Raw genomic sequence first — 17,887 nt, forward strand, 5'->3', positions numbered from 1 at the left:
AGATTAATTTCTTCAAAGCCATCCTGGCTCCGTTGCGAATTTCCCTAATCCTCCAGCAGTTAAGACAAGGGTTGAGCATAGATGATACAAAAAGTAACATCAATGATATTTTAACAGCCGCTCTTAAACCTAGCGTGTCTTCAAATGATAATGATAAAATTACACTCACAGTAAATGGAAAGTAACACAAGTAGAACAGTGCCAGATGGTAAAAAATAGTCAACACAGATTTCTTGTACTTCGCTAAGCTGACACATGAAAACCTTGGAGCATTCTGCGATGAAAAACTTGCCTGAATTTGTCGTTTGTGGCGACGAATTTTGAACAAGATTTTAATATAAGTGATGGTGGTTGTTGTAAAACAGATTGAGAACTGGCATATCACGAGTGTATTCATAGCAGTGCAAAACGACCCTGGTGTTATTAATTCCAGCGAACGAAACACCACCAGCAGTATTGGCTGAGAAAGAAGCGCGATGAACAGTTTACAAATGCGACTCAGATTTCCCCAGCGTCTCTTTGTCATGTGCATCCACCTTTCCAAAGCCATTAGTGTTACAGTTAATATGGTAGTAGCCATTAAAAGCGTTCCGAAGCCGCCGGCGATTAAGTAAACATAGAGCGCAGCCGCACTCCTCTCTGACGAAGGCACCACTACCTCCTGTTTCTGACTTTTCAGTACGACACCTAGCTCTTTTGCTGCATAAAATGGTTGAATAATCAGACCACATAGAAAGTACTCAAAGGATAACATACCTAGAAGAAAAAAAGATGGACTTCGCATCGACTGATTTCTCCAAATAGCCAGCAAAACCAGCGCATTTCCTAGCACTGTTAGAGGGAAAGTTATCGCGATGATCACAGCTGAGCCTAAAGATACGGCGTGGAAGAGATCAGTTGCGTTCGCAACTGGAAAATTTCTTGTTTCACAGTAAGATGCGGGACCCATCATTTCCAACTAAAATTTCATTGGCAATTTTCCCTTGCAGCGTACGATCTGCAGGCCAAAGTAAGATAGTAGAGGAATCGTGTTTCATTCGACAAGCAAACCTGATTCCACAAGTTTACCAGCGACTCAAGCCAGTTATTATTCGAACTCAAAAATGATGCTATTCTCCCTTTGATGTTAGATTTCACAAACAACAGTAAATTAACTCATGATAAGAGAGACATAGACGGAACTTCGACAATTTTCCTGTAGATTCAGGTTTTGTAAAATCACTTACAGATCACCTGTCTTCGTACTTAATGACTCAAAAAAAAAAAAAAGAAAAAAAATGCAATGATTGATAGAGTTGATCTTATTCATAATAACCCTTTGACAATTTCCGCCAAGTTCTGTTGGTAATACAAGGCGTATCTTGGATGCACTTTAATATCAATGAAATGTAATAGGAAACGAAAACTTAAACCAAAATGATTATCAAAAGAGATCGTGTTAAAAAGGAATACAAGATGATACCCTTTCCTCAGTCGCTACGATTCTTTCCCTCAAAAGCAAAAACCAGAGCTATAATACTTTGATGCTTCTGATAGTCTCGCTTGTAACTTTTTCTATCTCGCCTAAGCTTACCACAAACAAGATTTTAATTTCCTCTCAAATCTCAAGTCTAAAGCGAAAACCTAATTATTCATGCACCACACTCGTAACCCATCACTTTTAATTTTCTCCACTCTGCGTGCAGTAAGCGAAATAATCGGTTTGTCTGAAAAGCGAATTGTAAATACAATCTGAATAAAAATGTAAAACTTTATTGCCTGTCAACTTTGATAACTAAACTCTGAAAATGAAATAATTCTAATAATGCAAAAGTAAACTGGCGTTATCATTTCCTCTTTGAATTCGACGCTTCCAAAAGAGATATGATTAAAGATTTATCTTTAGTCATTGTATGTACAAACAGAATGCGATAAAAATTCCATACGTAAGCTGGTTATTACTTATTTCTGATCACCTACACATGACAAATTATCACAAATACACCACATGGAGAAATAAATTTATTTTTATTAGATTCTGGAATCTATCCATTTTTGAAAGTTTTGTTTACAAGTACAAAATTAATATACTAAATAACGATAAACCGAAGCCTGAAAACATCAGGTTTTAATGAAGTTCAACATGGCGCATTTTAATACGACGAGGTTCAGTTCGGGAGTCACCTATTCATGTCCTATTAACACTGATTATTACAAGTTTTTCGTAAATTTTTGCATTGCTTAGAGCGCGGTTAAACTTGAAGGATCACCTCATATCGACTGATATGTTAAATTGAAATGAATTCATTTTCAAAATATAGACTGATTTCATTTCCTTGTATATTCCTATTCGTGCGAGTTCTTATAATTTCAGATTTTCATTCACGTTTTCGAGCTTAATCTCGCGGCAAAATACTATCCTTGGGAACGGTCTTCCATTGAATGGTTATAAAACTTTTCAAATCCACCTAACACTTTATTGCAAAAAGCGCGACCTGCGTGTCCTAAAAGATCTAGAAACTGACTGAAGCCAATGGCAACTAAAGCCTCGTTTAAGGGTCCATGATAACGAGGCTGGATAGATAAGTTGCTATTGGTCAGAGTTACTTCTCCCCAGTTTCTTCTCTTTTCGTAAGGTCGTCAAAAAGACTCGAAAAGGGCTTGGACACGGTCCGCGTTTTGCCTGGGATCGCCTTTAAGAAACGTGTAAATCCCCGGATGTAATTTCTCAGCACGTGTTAGTACAATGGAGTAATCAGCTTCGGTAACCAGCTGTAGGTCCTGACGTAACTGTCTCTTAGCCGCGTCATTAAGTGGCACTGTACCGAGCGACCTGGAGAATGATTAGAAAAGGTCAGAGGTAACGGTTCACATAACAAGACCTAGGAAAGTTTCTGGTTATTTTAGTTGAGCTATTGAAAACTTGGGAGATAAGGAATTTTCTAATAGACGGAGTTTTACACAGTTCCGACGCTATTCCAAATGCCTGAACTGAACTCATTTGGTGGATCCTTCTCAAACAAACTTCGTTGAGAATTTTCTGCTGGCAGTTAAAGGAATTTTCTGGATTCAGGCTTTTTCGTGGGGGGGGGATTGGAACAAGATTGATGCGCGCCTACCCCTCCCCTAAAACAATTACAGTCAAACAATACCAAGTTAGGATTAATATTGGGTTGGGGGAGAGAAGGGTTAGTGCGCAGCTTCTCAGAAACTGACACTGATGCCATAACATCGAGTTTTGCGGGAGACTGATTTGCGCCAAAGCTTATCTCTAACTGAATGAAGGCAGGGCTACAACTTTCCGTCGTTCACATGTCGTGAGGCTGCGAAGTTATTGGATCAAAGAGGCCATACTTACGATTGTGTTTCCACGTATTTGATGAGAGCGAGGGCTTTTCGGTCGAGAAGGCGTAAGAAGTTGTCAATGAATCCTTCACGAACACCACAGACGTATGGAAGAATTTGGATCTGGAAGGAAAGAGAAAACACGATCATGGAAATATGAATCGTGCAACATGTGCGCAAAATGAGCAACCAGTGATAGTGTGTTCATCAAATCTTTTTACAAATTTTGTAGAAAGGGGCTCTTCTTATCATTAAGGCTTGTCTCGGTTTCCGTAGCTTAAAGCGACAAAGAGTTTTACGAATATTCATGGTTTTGGTTCAAATCAGATTACATTCCAGACTTCCGCTAAGTTGTGGAGATTTGGTGGCCTTAAGATTAGCGCGCTGGACTCCAGGGCGAGAGGTCTGGGTCTGAGATCAGGCCGGGTCCTCAACTCGCTGTCCCTCTCTACACAGGAGTATAAATGGGTAACGGTGAACTTCCAAATAAGCCTGAAAAAATGCCATACCCTGACATCCCATTAAGAGGAGAGTAGCAATACTATACGTCGTTTCATACCACGACAAGCGGGATGGACTCCAGCTGAATGAGCCGCTTAGCTCGAGTACAAACGTCAGCTCTTAAATTGCCAGTACCCATTTACTTTAGTTTTTCTTTTTCTCTCTCTTTTGTTATCTCTCTCCGGGGTGGAGAAAGTTACCAAGAGAGCGAGTTATCTTGCCCCAAACACAACACAATGGACCTGCCAGCTAACATCTCAAGCCCCACCTTTCGATCTGAAGCGCAGCAGGCCGATTATCGAAACACCGCGTCTGTTGTTCCCAAATATTGTAATTGTGCTTAGATGTATTGTGGGAAATAAACTAAAGAAATTCATATAAAAAGTAGATCATAGCACTATTGTGAGGTGACACAACTCGTGTCAGAGACTCAACTCTGCCGATGAATTCCAAAAATTCCCATAAGCTTTCACGGGCCAAACACGCTCCATATTATTTTTCTGTCGAAGCCTAACAAGTTCACCAGCCGAGCATAACACAAGAATAGGTGTTCTCAATACACAGAATACTTACATCATGCATGAATGTTTGTACTAGGAGGCCGATTTCTTCCGAGTAATGAAGCAAACCCCTACAACAAGGCGATGAAAAATGTAAACTTAACTACTCAGCAGATGGACAAATCCAGTCATTCCTAAATCAACAAACATCCTTTTAAAACGGTCATCTCACTTAAGGTTTTCTAATTACTTCGCTCTAAATTTTTTTCAGTTGTAAATTCATTGAAAAATGGCCAAGTATGTAAGTGATGTATGTAATGACAGATTTCTTTAACGCCATATCTATTAGCTAATGGCGCTTTAAGATACTTTGCGGGGGGGACTTTGGTAAGACTGAAATGAGCATGTTTGCAGATTCCCCCAATTTTTGGATCAAGGCCAGACCACAGCACCGGTAGCTACGTTCCCAACTCTTTGCGAGAACTGTGTAGGTTCCCCTGCGAACCAGTATAGTGAAGATGCAGGAGACGGCGCTTACGGTTTATCATCCTTGTCAGAGAAGACTAGAATGTCTAACCGTGTGCAGGTGTCGTAGCAAAAGCCGCGCATTCTCCTCAGATATGTTAAGACCCTGAGTGTTGATCCGGTCTGAGGCTTGAACACGCGACCTCTCGCACGGCAGTCCGGCTCTCTGAAACATGAACTACCTTGTGATTGACAAGTACGAGTTACAACAAACTTCGCTATGACATTGTACTGTACATTCTAGTGCGGCACTTACAGTTCCGGGAAAACAGGCGTATCCTCTGCTTCTTCTGACAAAAGTGCTAACTCGATGTCAATAAACTCTCTACGAATCACGATGTGTTCGTTAAAGGGGCAAGTCTGTTTGACCTCCCCGGTATCCATGTCAACAAGAGTACTTGGCAGACTACTGGTGATTATGCCTTTAACTGGAAGGCTAAACGACTCTTTGGAACTCTGAGGCACAGAAAGAAAAAATTGTGAATGCACTATAACATAGAACAAATTACTGACAGTGGTTTGTCCTTTACGTTCAGTAATACTCGTATATATTGTGCTAAATGAAACAATTAAGTTACCTATAAGTTATATTCTAGGTAGAAAACGTTTATTTGAATAACGCCCTCTGGGCTTTCGTTTATGGAAAAAAATTGAATTTATCCCTAACTGAAAATCATCTGTTTGGCACAATGAACCTCACCACAAGGCTTTTTATTTATATGAGAGTGATCTTTGCAGTAATGAACACTACTCAAGCAGTAGTGAAAATAAGGCCTGAAAAAAAATTCAGGCCTTTACAGGACTTGAACCCATGACAAGCTGCAATAACAGTGCAGTGCTCTACCAACCGAGCTGACAAGCCAACTGGGAGCTGGTCATTACATTGGTTTTCAATAAACCTGTGAAATGATGAAACAATGACTTGGACCATCCTCTCATTTAATCAAATGCAAAACTAAAAGCAATCACGACTTAGTGATTCCCATTTTCCCATGCTTGAAACATTTAATTTAATTTGCTTTGAGCCCTCACTGGTTAATGAAAATGTAAACCTTAGTTTGTTTTAATTAGTTATTGGGATTAAATTAGTTTTGGTTTTTTGACACTGAATTGAAAACATACACTGGCATTTCTAACGAGACAAATATGAATATGCCTGCCAGGTAAATATTTTAGTAGAAGATTTCATGTAAAATTTCCTTCAAATTTGCCAGCAGTACAAACATACTGTCATAACAAGTACCTTTAACAAGCCTTGAACAAATAAGTCAGAGTCATAAAAGTCACTGCTATCATTAGCCAATGTATCCACTGCATACCGTGACCGTTTACGCTCTTCAGGAGAAAGCATCAATGCCAAAGTGTTAACCATCTGTAATGAAACAATCAAGGGAAATCAAACAATACATTTTGTTTAAAAAAATGGATGGGATCTCTCACTCTTAATCTGCATTCTGTTGAGAATGTTTAACACCCGGAAGTAATTCACATGTACATGTAACATCTTCCTATAATATCCATAAATTATCCTGCAAACAAGTAATGAGAATGCTCAAATTTATCAGGCAGAAGTTGTTAATACCTAAATCAAACACCAACTTCTCATGAGTAATTTACGAGGAAGTGTGCCGCAGCAAGAAGGGAGAATTAACAATCAGATCTCTGGAGATAAAGGGTTTGCTTCAATTTCTGATCATTGACTATTCCTCATGAAAGGATATTCAGACAACCAAGCTCCACTTAAATACCTGCTACAGAAATAATTATAAAAATAAATTTCTTAAGGTTTCAAATCAGTTGCTTACCAAGTTGACCTTATCCAAGGCTTTCCCTACAACAAGAGTACTTCCAAATGTTTGCAAGTGAGATGTGATGACTCTGCCAAAACAAAACACACAAGTACAGTTAAAAAAGGATTCACAATAATAACATTGTTGCTTGTACTTCAGAGCACAGCAAAAGCTGCAAAAAACTCCATTCCTCTTGAGAAAGATCCAAAATAATTTCTTGGCTGGTGCTGATCAAGTTGTCCAGTCAAAGCTGTTTTTCCTTGGACACAACCCATTCTTGGCTGGATAAATATCCATTACTGCACATCTTAATAACCCCCCCCCCCCCCTCCCCTCTCTAATAAAACAAGTACATCAGTCAAGCTCTTTTTTCTATACCCAGCTTCAAACTCAAACCTGGGAAAAAAATTATATAGCTATATTTAAATCCTGAACTAAGCTTGGAATTAAATTGTTCTTTACATGCTTAAACAACTGAACAAAATGTTTGCCAATCTGGACAAAACCTATATTTCGACAGACATTGTTGGTTGACTAGCCATTATTTTGAGTCCTGGAACAAGAATCATCATTGCCAACTTCCTGATTTAAGCTGCAAGTACAAGTTTTCCAGTCAGAAAAAAAGGTAAAAAAAAAAAAAGCTCCACAAAAGTAAAAAATACACAAAAATCATCCAAGTAAAGGCTTCAGTATGATAAAGCACAAAGAAAAAGTGAAAGCGTGCATAAAGATAACAGGGGAGCCAGTTTTCTTCTTTATTTCAAGCACAACAGGCAAAGGAATCCTTTACTTGTTGAATTTTCAAGAATTTTAACCCTTTAACTCCCCAGGATCTGATTGTTAATTCTCCTCTCTAGCTGCTAAACATTTCCTTGTAAATTAGTTGCAAGAATTTGGTGTGGAATCAAGATAACAACTTCTACCTGATACATTTGTGTATTCTCATTACCTGTTTGCTAGATAGTGGATGAATATTGTAGGGAGAAGTTACATTTGAAACACTTCTGGGAGTTAAAGGGTTAAGTAATATTAGTTAGCAATAATGTGGTAATAAACCACAAATTTTATCCAATGATGCCTAAAAGAGGGGGTGTCTGTATACTACAGGCTAAAAAGGCAACTGTCAATAAAAAGACAAACAAAACAAAAATTAATGATAATGTACCTTCTTAAGAAGTGGTCATCCAAGCTGCTTGCTTGTCCTGGGCCAAAGGAGGTCTCACTTAACTAAATCAGAAAGCAAACTTATAACTTCATGTAAAATAATTGAGCAAAATCCCTCACATACCAGGGCATGAAATTGATTTTTTTTTTTGATAGTCACTTGGCTCCTAAATTTTTCAAAGTGGTAGCCAATTCGAAAAAAATTGGTCGCCATTTTTAAAGACAAACAAAACCCTTTTTTTTATGCTGTCAGCATCCTAGATATAACCTCCAAAAGGAAGTTGGGAAAAAGATCTTTTATGTGCCATAAAGGATGGAATATATACAACGTTTAAGCTTACCTATATCCAAGATGGTGTCTAGTCATTGATCAAGATGTATGTGCTGTGTTTTGGAATCAAACTTAACAAGGAAGTTTGCTGCAGATTTATTTTTTGAAAATCTTTTTAATTCACTATATCTCTAGGTAAGGTTATGATGAAGCATTCTAGTCACCAATTTGGTGACTAATTTTCAGGATTTGGTCGCCAAAGAGAAAAGTTTAGTCGCATTGGTGCCTGTATTAGGTGCAATTTCACGCCCTGCATACAGCAGATGGTATGATGATAGTCAAGAAATTAAGTTACGGAAACCTTACTACATGTACATGTAAGTGTATTTTACTAAAAGAAAAGACAAACATGCCCAATTTTTATTTTCTTTATCCACAGTTCACATATACAATTTTCATATATTCACAGTCATTTATTCATCATTTTACAGGTTTATATGGAACCAACATAATGACCAGCTCCCAGTTGGCTTGTTAGCTCAGTTGGTAGAGCACTGCACTGGTATCACAATGGTCATGGGTTCAAATCCCATACAAGCCTGAATTTTTTTCAGGCCTTATTTTCACTACTGCTCAAGTAGTGTTTATTACTGCAAATATTGCTTTCATATACAGAAAATCCTCACATTATGTTTACAGGTTGTTATGAATAGACTGCATACTCACTGGAATAGAATCAGGGATGCCTGCTGTTTTCAGACTTGCGATAGTCTGGATAAAGCGAGGAAGATATTTGCTGAATGCTGACAGGGAAGATGTCAAGTTCTGTAAAATACAAGGAATTTAATAAGGAAATCAGAAGCATATAACCTTGAGACATATGCTGGTATACCTCTGATGAAATAAAATATATTTCAAATGGGACTAGTGAACATTTGGCAGGGTTGAAGCTGAGAAGCTAGTCTGCTGTTTGAAATTGAAAGTGAGTCAGCTCAAGGCATTCAAAATCCAACCAAGTTATAAGTGTATAACCTCAGAAGTACCAAATGTGGTTTACTAAGCAATCATCAGCCAAAATTTCAGGACACAAAGATGGCCACTTTTTTGTCAGGTGATTTTTGCAGGCAGCTGAACTTCATGACAACCCTGATTTGAAATGAATTGTTTTATAACAAGGCACAACAACTAATTCAATGACATTTAGCACAATATTATGTTTATTATTATGCTTTTAAGGACAAGTTTTTGATTCAACTGCATTGCCTCTAGCAACCAACTTCAAAACTTAACTAATACTGAAGATCTGACAACAGTAAAGTAACATTACCTTGGCTTGTAAGACTCTCAACTTTGCAATAAGAATCTTTACACGTTCTTCCACTAACTCTAATAATGGCAAGTAATTCTGGAATTCTGATAATGGGATGATGAAAGAAAGTGCAGAAATGTTGATGCCATACTTGTCACAGCCTGAGAATATAAATGAATGACACACAATGCCATAATCCTTCACCACATATAGTTTTGTGTCCACCACATTTTCAGGTGCATCTCGTAAGAGTTCTCCATGGAGAGTTCGGCCGACCACATACTTGACACTTTTTTCCTGTTCAAAAAGGAAACCTTGTTAAAATGCAGCTCTATGTACCCGCACCAAGCAACCAACACATTTACAACACTTACCATAGCTGTAACCCTTCCAGTCTCAGGGGTGAAAAAATTATCAAGTGGGGGGGTATTGCTGAATTTTACAAAAATGTATCAGAACTTAACCCTTTCACTCACTCAAGTGACCCATAATAAATTTCTTCTTCCATAGTATCGACAAAATTTTTAAAAGATAAGTGAGGAGAATAAAGAAAAAACTCAATTGGGGATTATTATTTGATCCAACACTAAACTCTTAGAGCTAGTATTATAAGAGATGTCTAGAATTCAGCTATTTAACTCCCAGGATTTATATCAATTATCCTAGCATTAATTCATGCAGCAAACAGGTACGAAAGACATTCGAACTGATCGGCTTGAGAAAGAAATCCTAGTAAAACACACACTTCTCTGCAAGACTTTTAAGGAAAAATGCAATCGTAAAATCGAATCACTAATGTCTAATTTTACCTGGGACTCTGTGTCTCCATTTCCTCTCCACACATGTTGAAGTCTTGGCCCCAAAACATTATCCCAACAAGACAATACTACAGCAACAAATGGTCCGCTCTCTTTAAGTACGGACATGTGACTTGGGGAGAGATTCGAAAACCGGAAGATGTCATCGGCAGGGGTAGTCCAAAAACTGGAGCTGTCGTCGTCACTGAAAACCTCTTCCAGTTTTGATATACCAGCCATACTTTACACAAATAGCAGCTCTAGTAGAGCTTGATAGAATTTGCAATCATCCTTTCAATATTTCACTTTCACGAGCAAAGAAGGGCATTTTAGTAGTCACTACGGCCATTTTAGAAATCAGCTGGTTCCCAGTTTGCACTCGCACCCAGTTCGCACGATCCTCGGGAAGTCCTCGGGAGCACGATTCAATTTCCGATTCGCCGATGTTGTCTTCGTAATGAAGGCCTTGTGCTGTACCCAATACATTAGCGAAGAAGCCCAGTGTTTTCAGATCTTTTCACGTCTGGAAAGTAATCATATAAACGAAACTAACAGATGTGATGCTATCATATACTTTTTACCTCGGGACTTTAAAGAAGAAGATTGGACTGGCTTGACAAGCGCGGTTTATTACTGTGGAAAAGCGCGCGCACTTTCACTTTTCGAACAAATATTTTAGCAGGTGCTGGGTACGATCATCATGTGAGCCAGTTGGAGTTTTTAGTTGAAAACTAGCATTTAATTTATGGATTTTTGAGTACGGGATGTCATTTTCATGGTCGTTTTGGTGATTTACTACTGAGCCACAGAAGAGTCGGTGGGAAGTCAGGCCATTACGAGGTTCACATGTGATACTTAGTCCTGTATACGACTAGGATTGAAAATGTCAAAAGCGTACTTTGAGGAGGCAGAATAAAAGAGGTGAGAAATTTTGAGCTCGGTAATGAATTAACGAAGCAGATTGATCACAGACCTGTTCAATCAATAGAGAGTTCGGTTTATGAGTTAATTATATCATTGAATTTCCCGCAATAATCATCGCAAATCAATGACATCAGAACTAAATTACATCAATACCTTCTATGACATCATAATCACTTTTCGCTTTGGTTTCAGCGAGGAAGCAGGTTCATTTAGAGATGTGAGCTTGTATTTGTCAAATTCAGTACAAATATTCGAGTGAAAAGTTAAACAAATGACGAATAGGGTCCAACCCGTTGTTATAGAGGTGGGCGAAAGCTCTGAAGCGAGCGGACAGCGTGAAAAATGGACCTCCAAAGCTGACTTCATAGCGTCATGTATTGGCTATGCGGTTGGCCTGGGGAATATATGGAGATTCCCTTATCTTTGTTACAAGAACGGCGGAGGTAATTTGGTAAAGCGTAGATATCTATCATAACTTCGTCTTTTTATTTAGGGGTGTAATTTAGGTTTACAAGTGCACACTTTTTAAAACCGTTTTTTACAACTGTCGGCGCGTGAAAACATCTCTTGTCTGATTTTGCACCTTGCAACACTTTCTTCAATTCGAGAAAAACTATTAAATGGTGGTTGAGTAAGACTGGCAAACAGAAAAAAGGCGATAATAATACAGAAATGCCAGATGTTTCCCAGGCCAACAGCATAGCTTTCTTCCTAAACTGTTGGCTTCGGAAACATCTGACGTTTTCCGTATCTTTGTTACAAGAGTGGAGGTGGAGTGGGTGGAGGTAACTTGATCTCGTAGAGATGTATATCATAGCTTCGTCTTTTTATTTAGCAGTGTAGCTTAAGTTTACAAGTGCACACATCTTACTCAAAGAGGTTGTATCGCCGCATTTAGTGCATCTGTTACAAGTCGTTAGACTATCTTCAATTCGAGGGAATTTAAAAAATGTCATTTGAATAAGACAGATAAAAACAAAAGAAATGAAAATAAATCGGAAATAAACAAGGATAGCTTAGGATGGAAAAGATTGACAAGGATTGTAAATGCCTGAAGAATAATATTAACCTTGTTTTCTGCGCCAGCTATGTAGTTCCTTCAATCTTCCGCGCGTAGTCTGCCCTCCATCGTAAACCATGCACTAGGATATAAGCTTATTCTTATTTCTTTCATTTTTCATTCCCAGCTACTTTTTTAATTCCATATTTTCTGACGTTGATAACCTGTGGAATTCCTTTGTTTTACCTGGAGCTGGCCCTCGGACAGTATTTGAGTCTCGGTACCATCAAAGCTTGGGCAGTGGTTTGCCCTGCGCTTAAAGGTTTGTGTTGTATAAGATATCCTGAATAATGTCTAGCACTAAGGTAACTTGGAGATATCACAAATAAATATGGAAGACAAAGATGAGCAACGCCATTATGAGATGTAATGACAACTACTACGCTCTACATGACAAATTTTCCACTTTTGAATACTCTAAATTGAATAAGGCGTTTCCACAATCGATAAAGTAGCGTGTTGCACAACTTTTATGAAAACGTTCCGTTATGTTTCCTTTGCAGGGATTGGAGTTGCCATGGTGATTATTTCCTTCCTGATCTCTATTTACTACAACGTTGTTATATCCTGGAGTCTTCTGTATCTATACCACTCCTTTGCTTCTGTTGTCCCGTGGAAGTCTTGTGGCAATTCGTGGAACACTGCAAATTGCAGGTAAATAACGACATCAAAAAGTTCTCCCTTTGATTGTAAAAAAACGATGTTTACTCAACACATCAATCAGCAAACAGTTTTCATGTTCATATTTTACTTTTTTTTTCGTGAGAAAAATGACGCCAATCTCTACTTAGTAAGATTTCGACCCTTGAGAACTTGTCATTTTTAACAATAATGACCTCAGTTGTAACAGCTTCGTAATATTCTTTTCTTTAGTGAGGACTTCAGAAATTTCACTGCTAACTGCACGACTCTCAATTGCTCAATGACCGCAGTCTCCCCCAGCCAGGAGTTCTGGGAGTAAGTTTGAGTTTTTAATGATTCGCTAATCTTACTAATTTAAACAACCCCAGTTATTTGCAGCGCAGTGCATTACTGATAGGTTACCTTGGCAGTCTTTAATTAACACTGATTTAATTTGCATAAGATTTGGAAAAAAATTTGCGAGTAAATTTGAGGTAAATCATTTCACACACAAGAGCATGGACACAACTATACAACTAGGCATGCGTAGAATGTCATCAAAGACAAAAAGAGCCAGTCAGTGTTACGCATGAACAGACCATTACACAAACATGTTCAAGTCACGTCGTTAGCTCTTGGCCAAACAAAAAGATGAAAAACATTCTTGAATAATGGCGACATCAGTGCCTAAAGAGCACATTCTTTCTGCTTGTGGATAAATAAGTTTCTTCACAAACAAAAAATAATCATCTTGTGAATGAAATTGTTTAATTTCACGACTTATGGTCTTTTAAGGCGTCGTATCTTGAACGTTTCAAATGGCATCGACGAGCCGGGTGAGATTCGTTTACCTTTGGCCACCACGTTGTTTATCTCGTGGATTGCTGTTTTCTTTTGCATCCATAAAGGCATCAAGAGCTCTGGGAAGGTAAACCAAGAAAGTACAGTCTTAAAAATCAATCTGAATTTTACTTGTTAAAATTTGCATTTTCTTTGCACATTTTCAAAAGTCACTTGGCAAGTAAATTGCAATAAAAAAGAACGTATATGATCGCTTGAGTCTAGATTGTTGTATCGCTTATAGACGGTAGGAAACGGTAAGAGAATTTTAATAATGCAGTGATAGAACCACAACAAACTTCCTTTATCTTGTGCTATACGTCTTGCTTTTCTCGGATGAGTTTATCTCGGACCAGTAAGATGCATAGAACAAGATATGGGAAATCATTGTGCCGGGCGCGATCGATGGAATCCTACATATTTTACGAGAAGTCTAAGTTTGGTATCTTGGAGCCACAGATGAAAACAGAAGCGTGGTAAACATCATTTCATAAGCCAGAATGGTTTTATAACTAAAAGGCAATGCCAGGGTCAGTCACGATATTTTTTCTTTTGGTTAATATCTCGATCCCTCTTGTTCACAGGTGGCATATTTCACGGCCATCTTCCCCTACATTGTGTTGTGTATCTTATTGGTGCGTGGTGTCACTCTGCCTGGTGCACTTGATGGGATCATCTTTTACCTAAAACCAGACGTCGAAAAGCTCTTAGAGCCACAGGTGAGAAAGAAAATACTGGGCTCTGGTAAGAAGATGATACACACAGAAACATTTGTCTAATTTAACACGACGCCTCTCAGTTTTTATCTTTATCAACATTGCTCAGTTTTTTAATCTGGTTTTGTTGTTGTTTATAGGTTTGGATCGATGCCGCTACCCAAATATTTTTCTCCCTCAGTGTGGGCCTTGGAGGCCTGGTCACCTATGCCAGCTACAATGAATTCAATAACAACTGTGAACGGTACAATATGCTTTACACACAGCGCTTTCTCTTTCCTACGTCACAAGTTACTTAAAATGAGCGAGCAAATGAGTTATCTTTAGAAAAATTTATAACATTAACCACCGTGCACTGACAGATATCAACTTGATTAATAAAAGACGAAAGACTCCTATCTCGGCCACTTTATTGACATTCTCATGTTTACCTGACGTATTTGTGTCTGTTTCCAGGGACGCAGTTGTGGTATCGTGCATCAATTGTGCAACCAGTGTAGGCGGAGGGTTTGTGATCTTCAGTGTCATTGGCTTCATGGCCCACACCCTTAATAGAGAAGTGGCACAAGTTGTATCCTCTGGTAAGATAACAAGTTAGGGCGTGGTCAGTCTTCACCTTGATTAAGGTTAGGGAAGGGGGGTTCATCTTTCTGACGGGTTCGTAGCCTTTATTCTGAGTTGAAAACAAAAGAAGTCTGTTTTAATCAAATTGTAGGACCTGGTCTTGGTTTCGTGGCTTATCCTGAAGGGATTGCTCAAATGCCGGCTGCACCTGTTTGGGCTGTGATGTTCTTCTTTATGCTTTTCACGATTGGACTTGGCAGTCAGGTAAGACAAATTACACCACTCTCATTTATAAAAACATTCCAAATTCTAATTATTCTACTCAAATTGAATCTTTGATCTGACTGAGCCGGTGTCTTAGTGACCTACTGACTCATTGACTAACTGACTTGGTGACTGATTGACAGGTCAAATGACTCACTGACTGATTGACAGGTCAAATGACTCACTGACTGATTGACAGGTCAAATGACTCACTGACTGATTGACAGGTCAAATGACTCACTGACTGACTGACTGACTGACTCAAACTGGCCAAATAAGTGACTCCATAAGTGTATGACTGGCCGACCCACTTATCCTCTGACTAGCTATGGAACTCAATAAGAACTTAATTCACCATAGTGTTAGAATCATAACTTATTAACATTTTCAATATTCAGTTTGTATTTACAGAGACAACGATTCGGGCGGTGTTGGACACCTTCACCAAACTTCGTCCTTACAAGGGACGATGCCTCTTCTGCCTTTGTCTCATTTCATATCTTATCGGGCTCTCTTGTGTCACTAAGGTAAATCAATTAATAATAGGACCAAGTGGTGTCCAACTCGGTCTGGAATTATACAAGCGATTACAAAATCGGTCGACTGCGAGGAAGGAGTCCGACTTGTTAATTATGAGCATGATTATAAATAATTATTGGAAAAAGTTTTTGTGATATCCAAAATAATAAAGGTCGATGTAGAGGTCATCACCCTTACTGAGACCTTGACTTTTCTGGATATCACAAAAACCGAATCTTATAACTGTTTTATAATACACTGAATGAAAAAAAAGTAAGTAGAACTGATAATTAATTTCCAAACAAGTAAAAATAAACAAATCAGCAAGAAACATAAAGCGCGCGAACTTGACATGATTACCCCTAAAAATCATGCACTGCGGTCATACGTGACATGATTACCCGTGACTTTGAGTGTCCTTGACATGATTATTGTATAATCTGCAACTAGATGACGTCCCAGGCGCTAATTTCGAAAAATTTACTGTGCGCTTTCGGCCAATCAGAAAAGAAATAGGGAGTTGGATGTATAATAACAATTTAATGTAAAAAAGGTAAATGGTGTGATTATTTGAAGATCGTGAGAATTCGTTATTGATTTAAAATGACCAAAAAAAGAACTTATTTAGCAGAGATCATCTTTCGAGAGTTTTTGTAGAATTTAATTTCTTTTTTATTTTCTGTCAGGGAGGAATCTATGTCCTAAACATATTCGACAGCCAAAGTGGAGGCTTTTCTTTGATTTGTGTGGTTGTTCTCGAAGCTGTTGCCGTCAGTTGGGGATACGGTGAGTATTCTCAGTAGAGCAACAATGATTTAAAACATTTTCACTAATTTTAATGACGATTTTGAGGGGCTAAATTTTTACACCTTTTATTCTTTTTACAGGAGTTGATAAATTCTCTGATAACATTAAAGATATGATTGGAAAGAAACCCAGCAAGTATTTTGTCATTTGCTGGAAATACGTCACACCTCTTGTTGCAACGGTAGGGTTATGCATTTGTAATACATATGTCTTGCTCCGTTCATCCGTACACAGATCGAGTCCTTAATTCATACCATGAAAATCTGATGGAGAGCTTTTGAATTTAGTGTCTGAAAGTGACTGAAAGTTATCACTTGACCAATCAGCATACAGTTCAAAATCACCAGTAACCAATCAGAATTCAAAGTGAAGATGCATGACAATTTCAAGCTTCCGGTAAACGCAAATGACCAATCCCAAAGTTATCACTCCTCCGCCAAATCAACCCCTGCACTAGCCCACCCCCTCCCCTCTCCGATAAACATGTCATGTTACTTATTGTATGTCGCATTTTATAAAACAGTTGATATTTCTGGGAAGCATCACCCAGTGGAAGAAAATCACGTACAATGGATACACGTACCCCGACTGGGCACAAGCTGTAGCATGGCTGCTGGCTTTATCGTCTTTTCTGACCATTCCCATCTTTGCTCTCTATGCAATTTTCCATCCAAAGGGATCATTTAGAGAGGTATGAAAGATTTACTGTCGGGTTAACGAGATAAGCACGTGACTTTTGTACCCAGTCCATTAGCATCTGGAATGTGAGCCCGGTGATATGCAAGGAAGAGCAGCGGTATAAGTTACTAATGAATGGTGCTCAGAAATTTGGGACTGTGCTCCTCACCTTCCACCCTTAAAACAAATCTTAGCTACACCTTTGAGCCAGGGTGAGGTCTTGTAGTTATGCGCTAGATTTTAAAACTGTTTTCCACTTTTGTGTTTTTATAGAGATTGAGGAAAGCAGTGAGTCCTAATGTTACTGTTCTTAATGCTGTGGCCGAACGCCATAACCTACCAAGCCGACCAAGGTAAAGACATGCAAATAACAACAATTGACTTTTTACTTGCGCGAGGCGAGAAACGCGCGAGAGGAGGAGCGCGAGAGAAAAATTACCACGGTTTCTCTTTTTTCTCTTCTTCCCTCGCGTTTTCCTAGCCTTTAGGGCTCGCCTTACTCTTGCTACCACATCATATGATGTAATTTAACTATTTTTTTCTCATCTTTAGCGTTTACAGAAAATGCCCAGAGATCAGGATCGATTTGATCGACGTTGACAACTTTAATAAACTTCCGGAAACGGAAGTTTAATTACTGGCTCAATCGAGAGGAGCTTTGATGTTTATTTTTTCATATATAAATTGTTTGTCGTACCTGTTAAAACACTTTT

At 38.5% G+C, this 17,887-nt stretch overlaps 2 protein-coding genes across 2 annotated transcripts; one reads left to right on the top strand and one right to left on the bottom strand.

Annotated features, from left to right (window-relative positions):
* Nucleotides 1–1,995: 1,995 nt before the first annotated feature.
* On the bottom strand, nucleotides 1,996–10,539 carry LOC131789053 (guanine nucleotide exchange factor C9orf72 homolog). Its single transcript, XM_059106121.2, has 10 exons — nucleotides 10,194–10,539; nucleotides 9,403–9,681; nucleotides 8,802–8,900; nucleotides 7,806–7,867; nucleotides 6,656–6,728; nucleotides 6,094–6,222; nucleotides 5,107–5,306; nucleotides 4,399–4,456; nucleotides 3,338–3,447; nucleotides 1,996–2,812 (listed from the first exon to the last, which is right to left on the bottom strand). Exons 1-10 carry the CDS (start codon nucleotides 10,419–10,421, stop codon nucleotides 2,620–2,622), a joined length of 1,431 nt encoding a protein of 476 aa, XP_058962104.1. The 5' UTR covers nucleotides 10,422–10,539; the 3' UTR covers nucleotides 1,996–2,619.
* An 837-nt stretch (nucleotides 10,540–11,376) lies between these two features.
* On the top strand, nucleotides 11,377–17,808 carry LOC131789045 (sodium- and chloride-dependent GABA transporter 1). The gene is made up of 15 exons (XM_059106111.2): nucleotides 11,377–11,548; nucleotides 12,293–12,427; nucleotides 12,669–12,819; nucleotides 13,039–13,122; nucleotides 13,582–13,714; nucleotides 14,211–14,345; nucleotides 14,483–14,586; nucleotides 14,799–14,923; nucleotides 15,058–15,170; nucleotides 15,569–15,697; nucleotides 16,376–16,475; nucleotides 16,577–16,677; nucleotides 17,020–17,187; nucleotides 17,448–17,527; nucleotides 17,727–17,808. The coding sequence occupies exons 1-15, from the start codon at nucleotides 11,377–11,379 to the stop codon at nucleotides 17,806–17,808; spliced, it is 1,812 nt and encodes a 603-aa protein (XP_058962094.2).
* The last annotated feature ends 79 nt before the right edge of the window (nucleotides 17,809–17,887 follow it).

This window comes from Pocillopora verrucosa, chromosome 12 (assembly GCF_036669915.1).
Source record: "Pocillopora verrucosa isolate sample1 chromosome 12, ASM3666991v2, whole genome shotgun sequence".
Classification (NCBI taxonomy): Eukaryota; Metazoa; Cnidaria; class Anthozoa; order Scleractinia; family Pocilloporidae; genus Pocillopora; species Pocillopora verrucosa.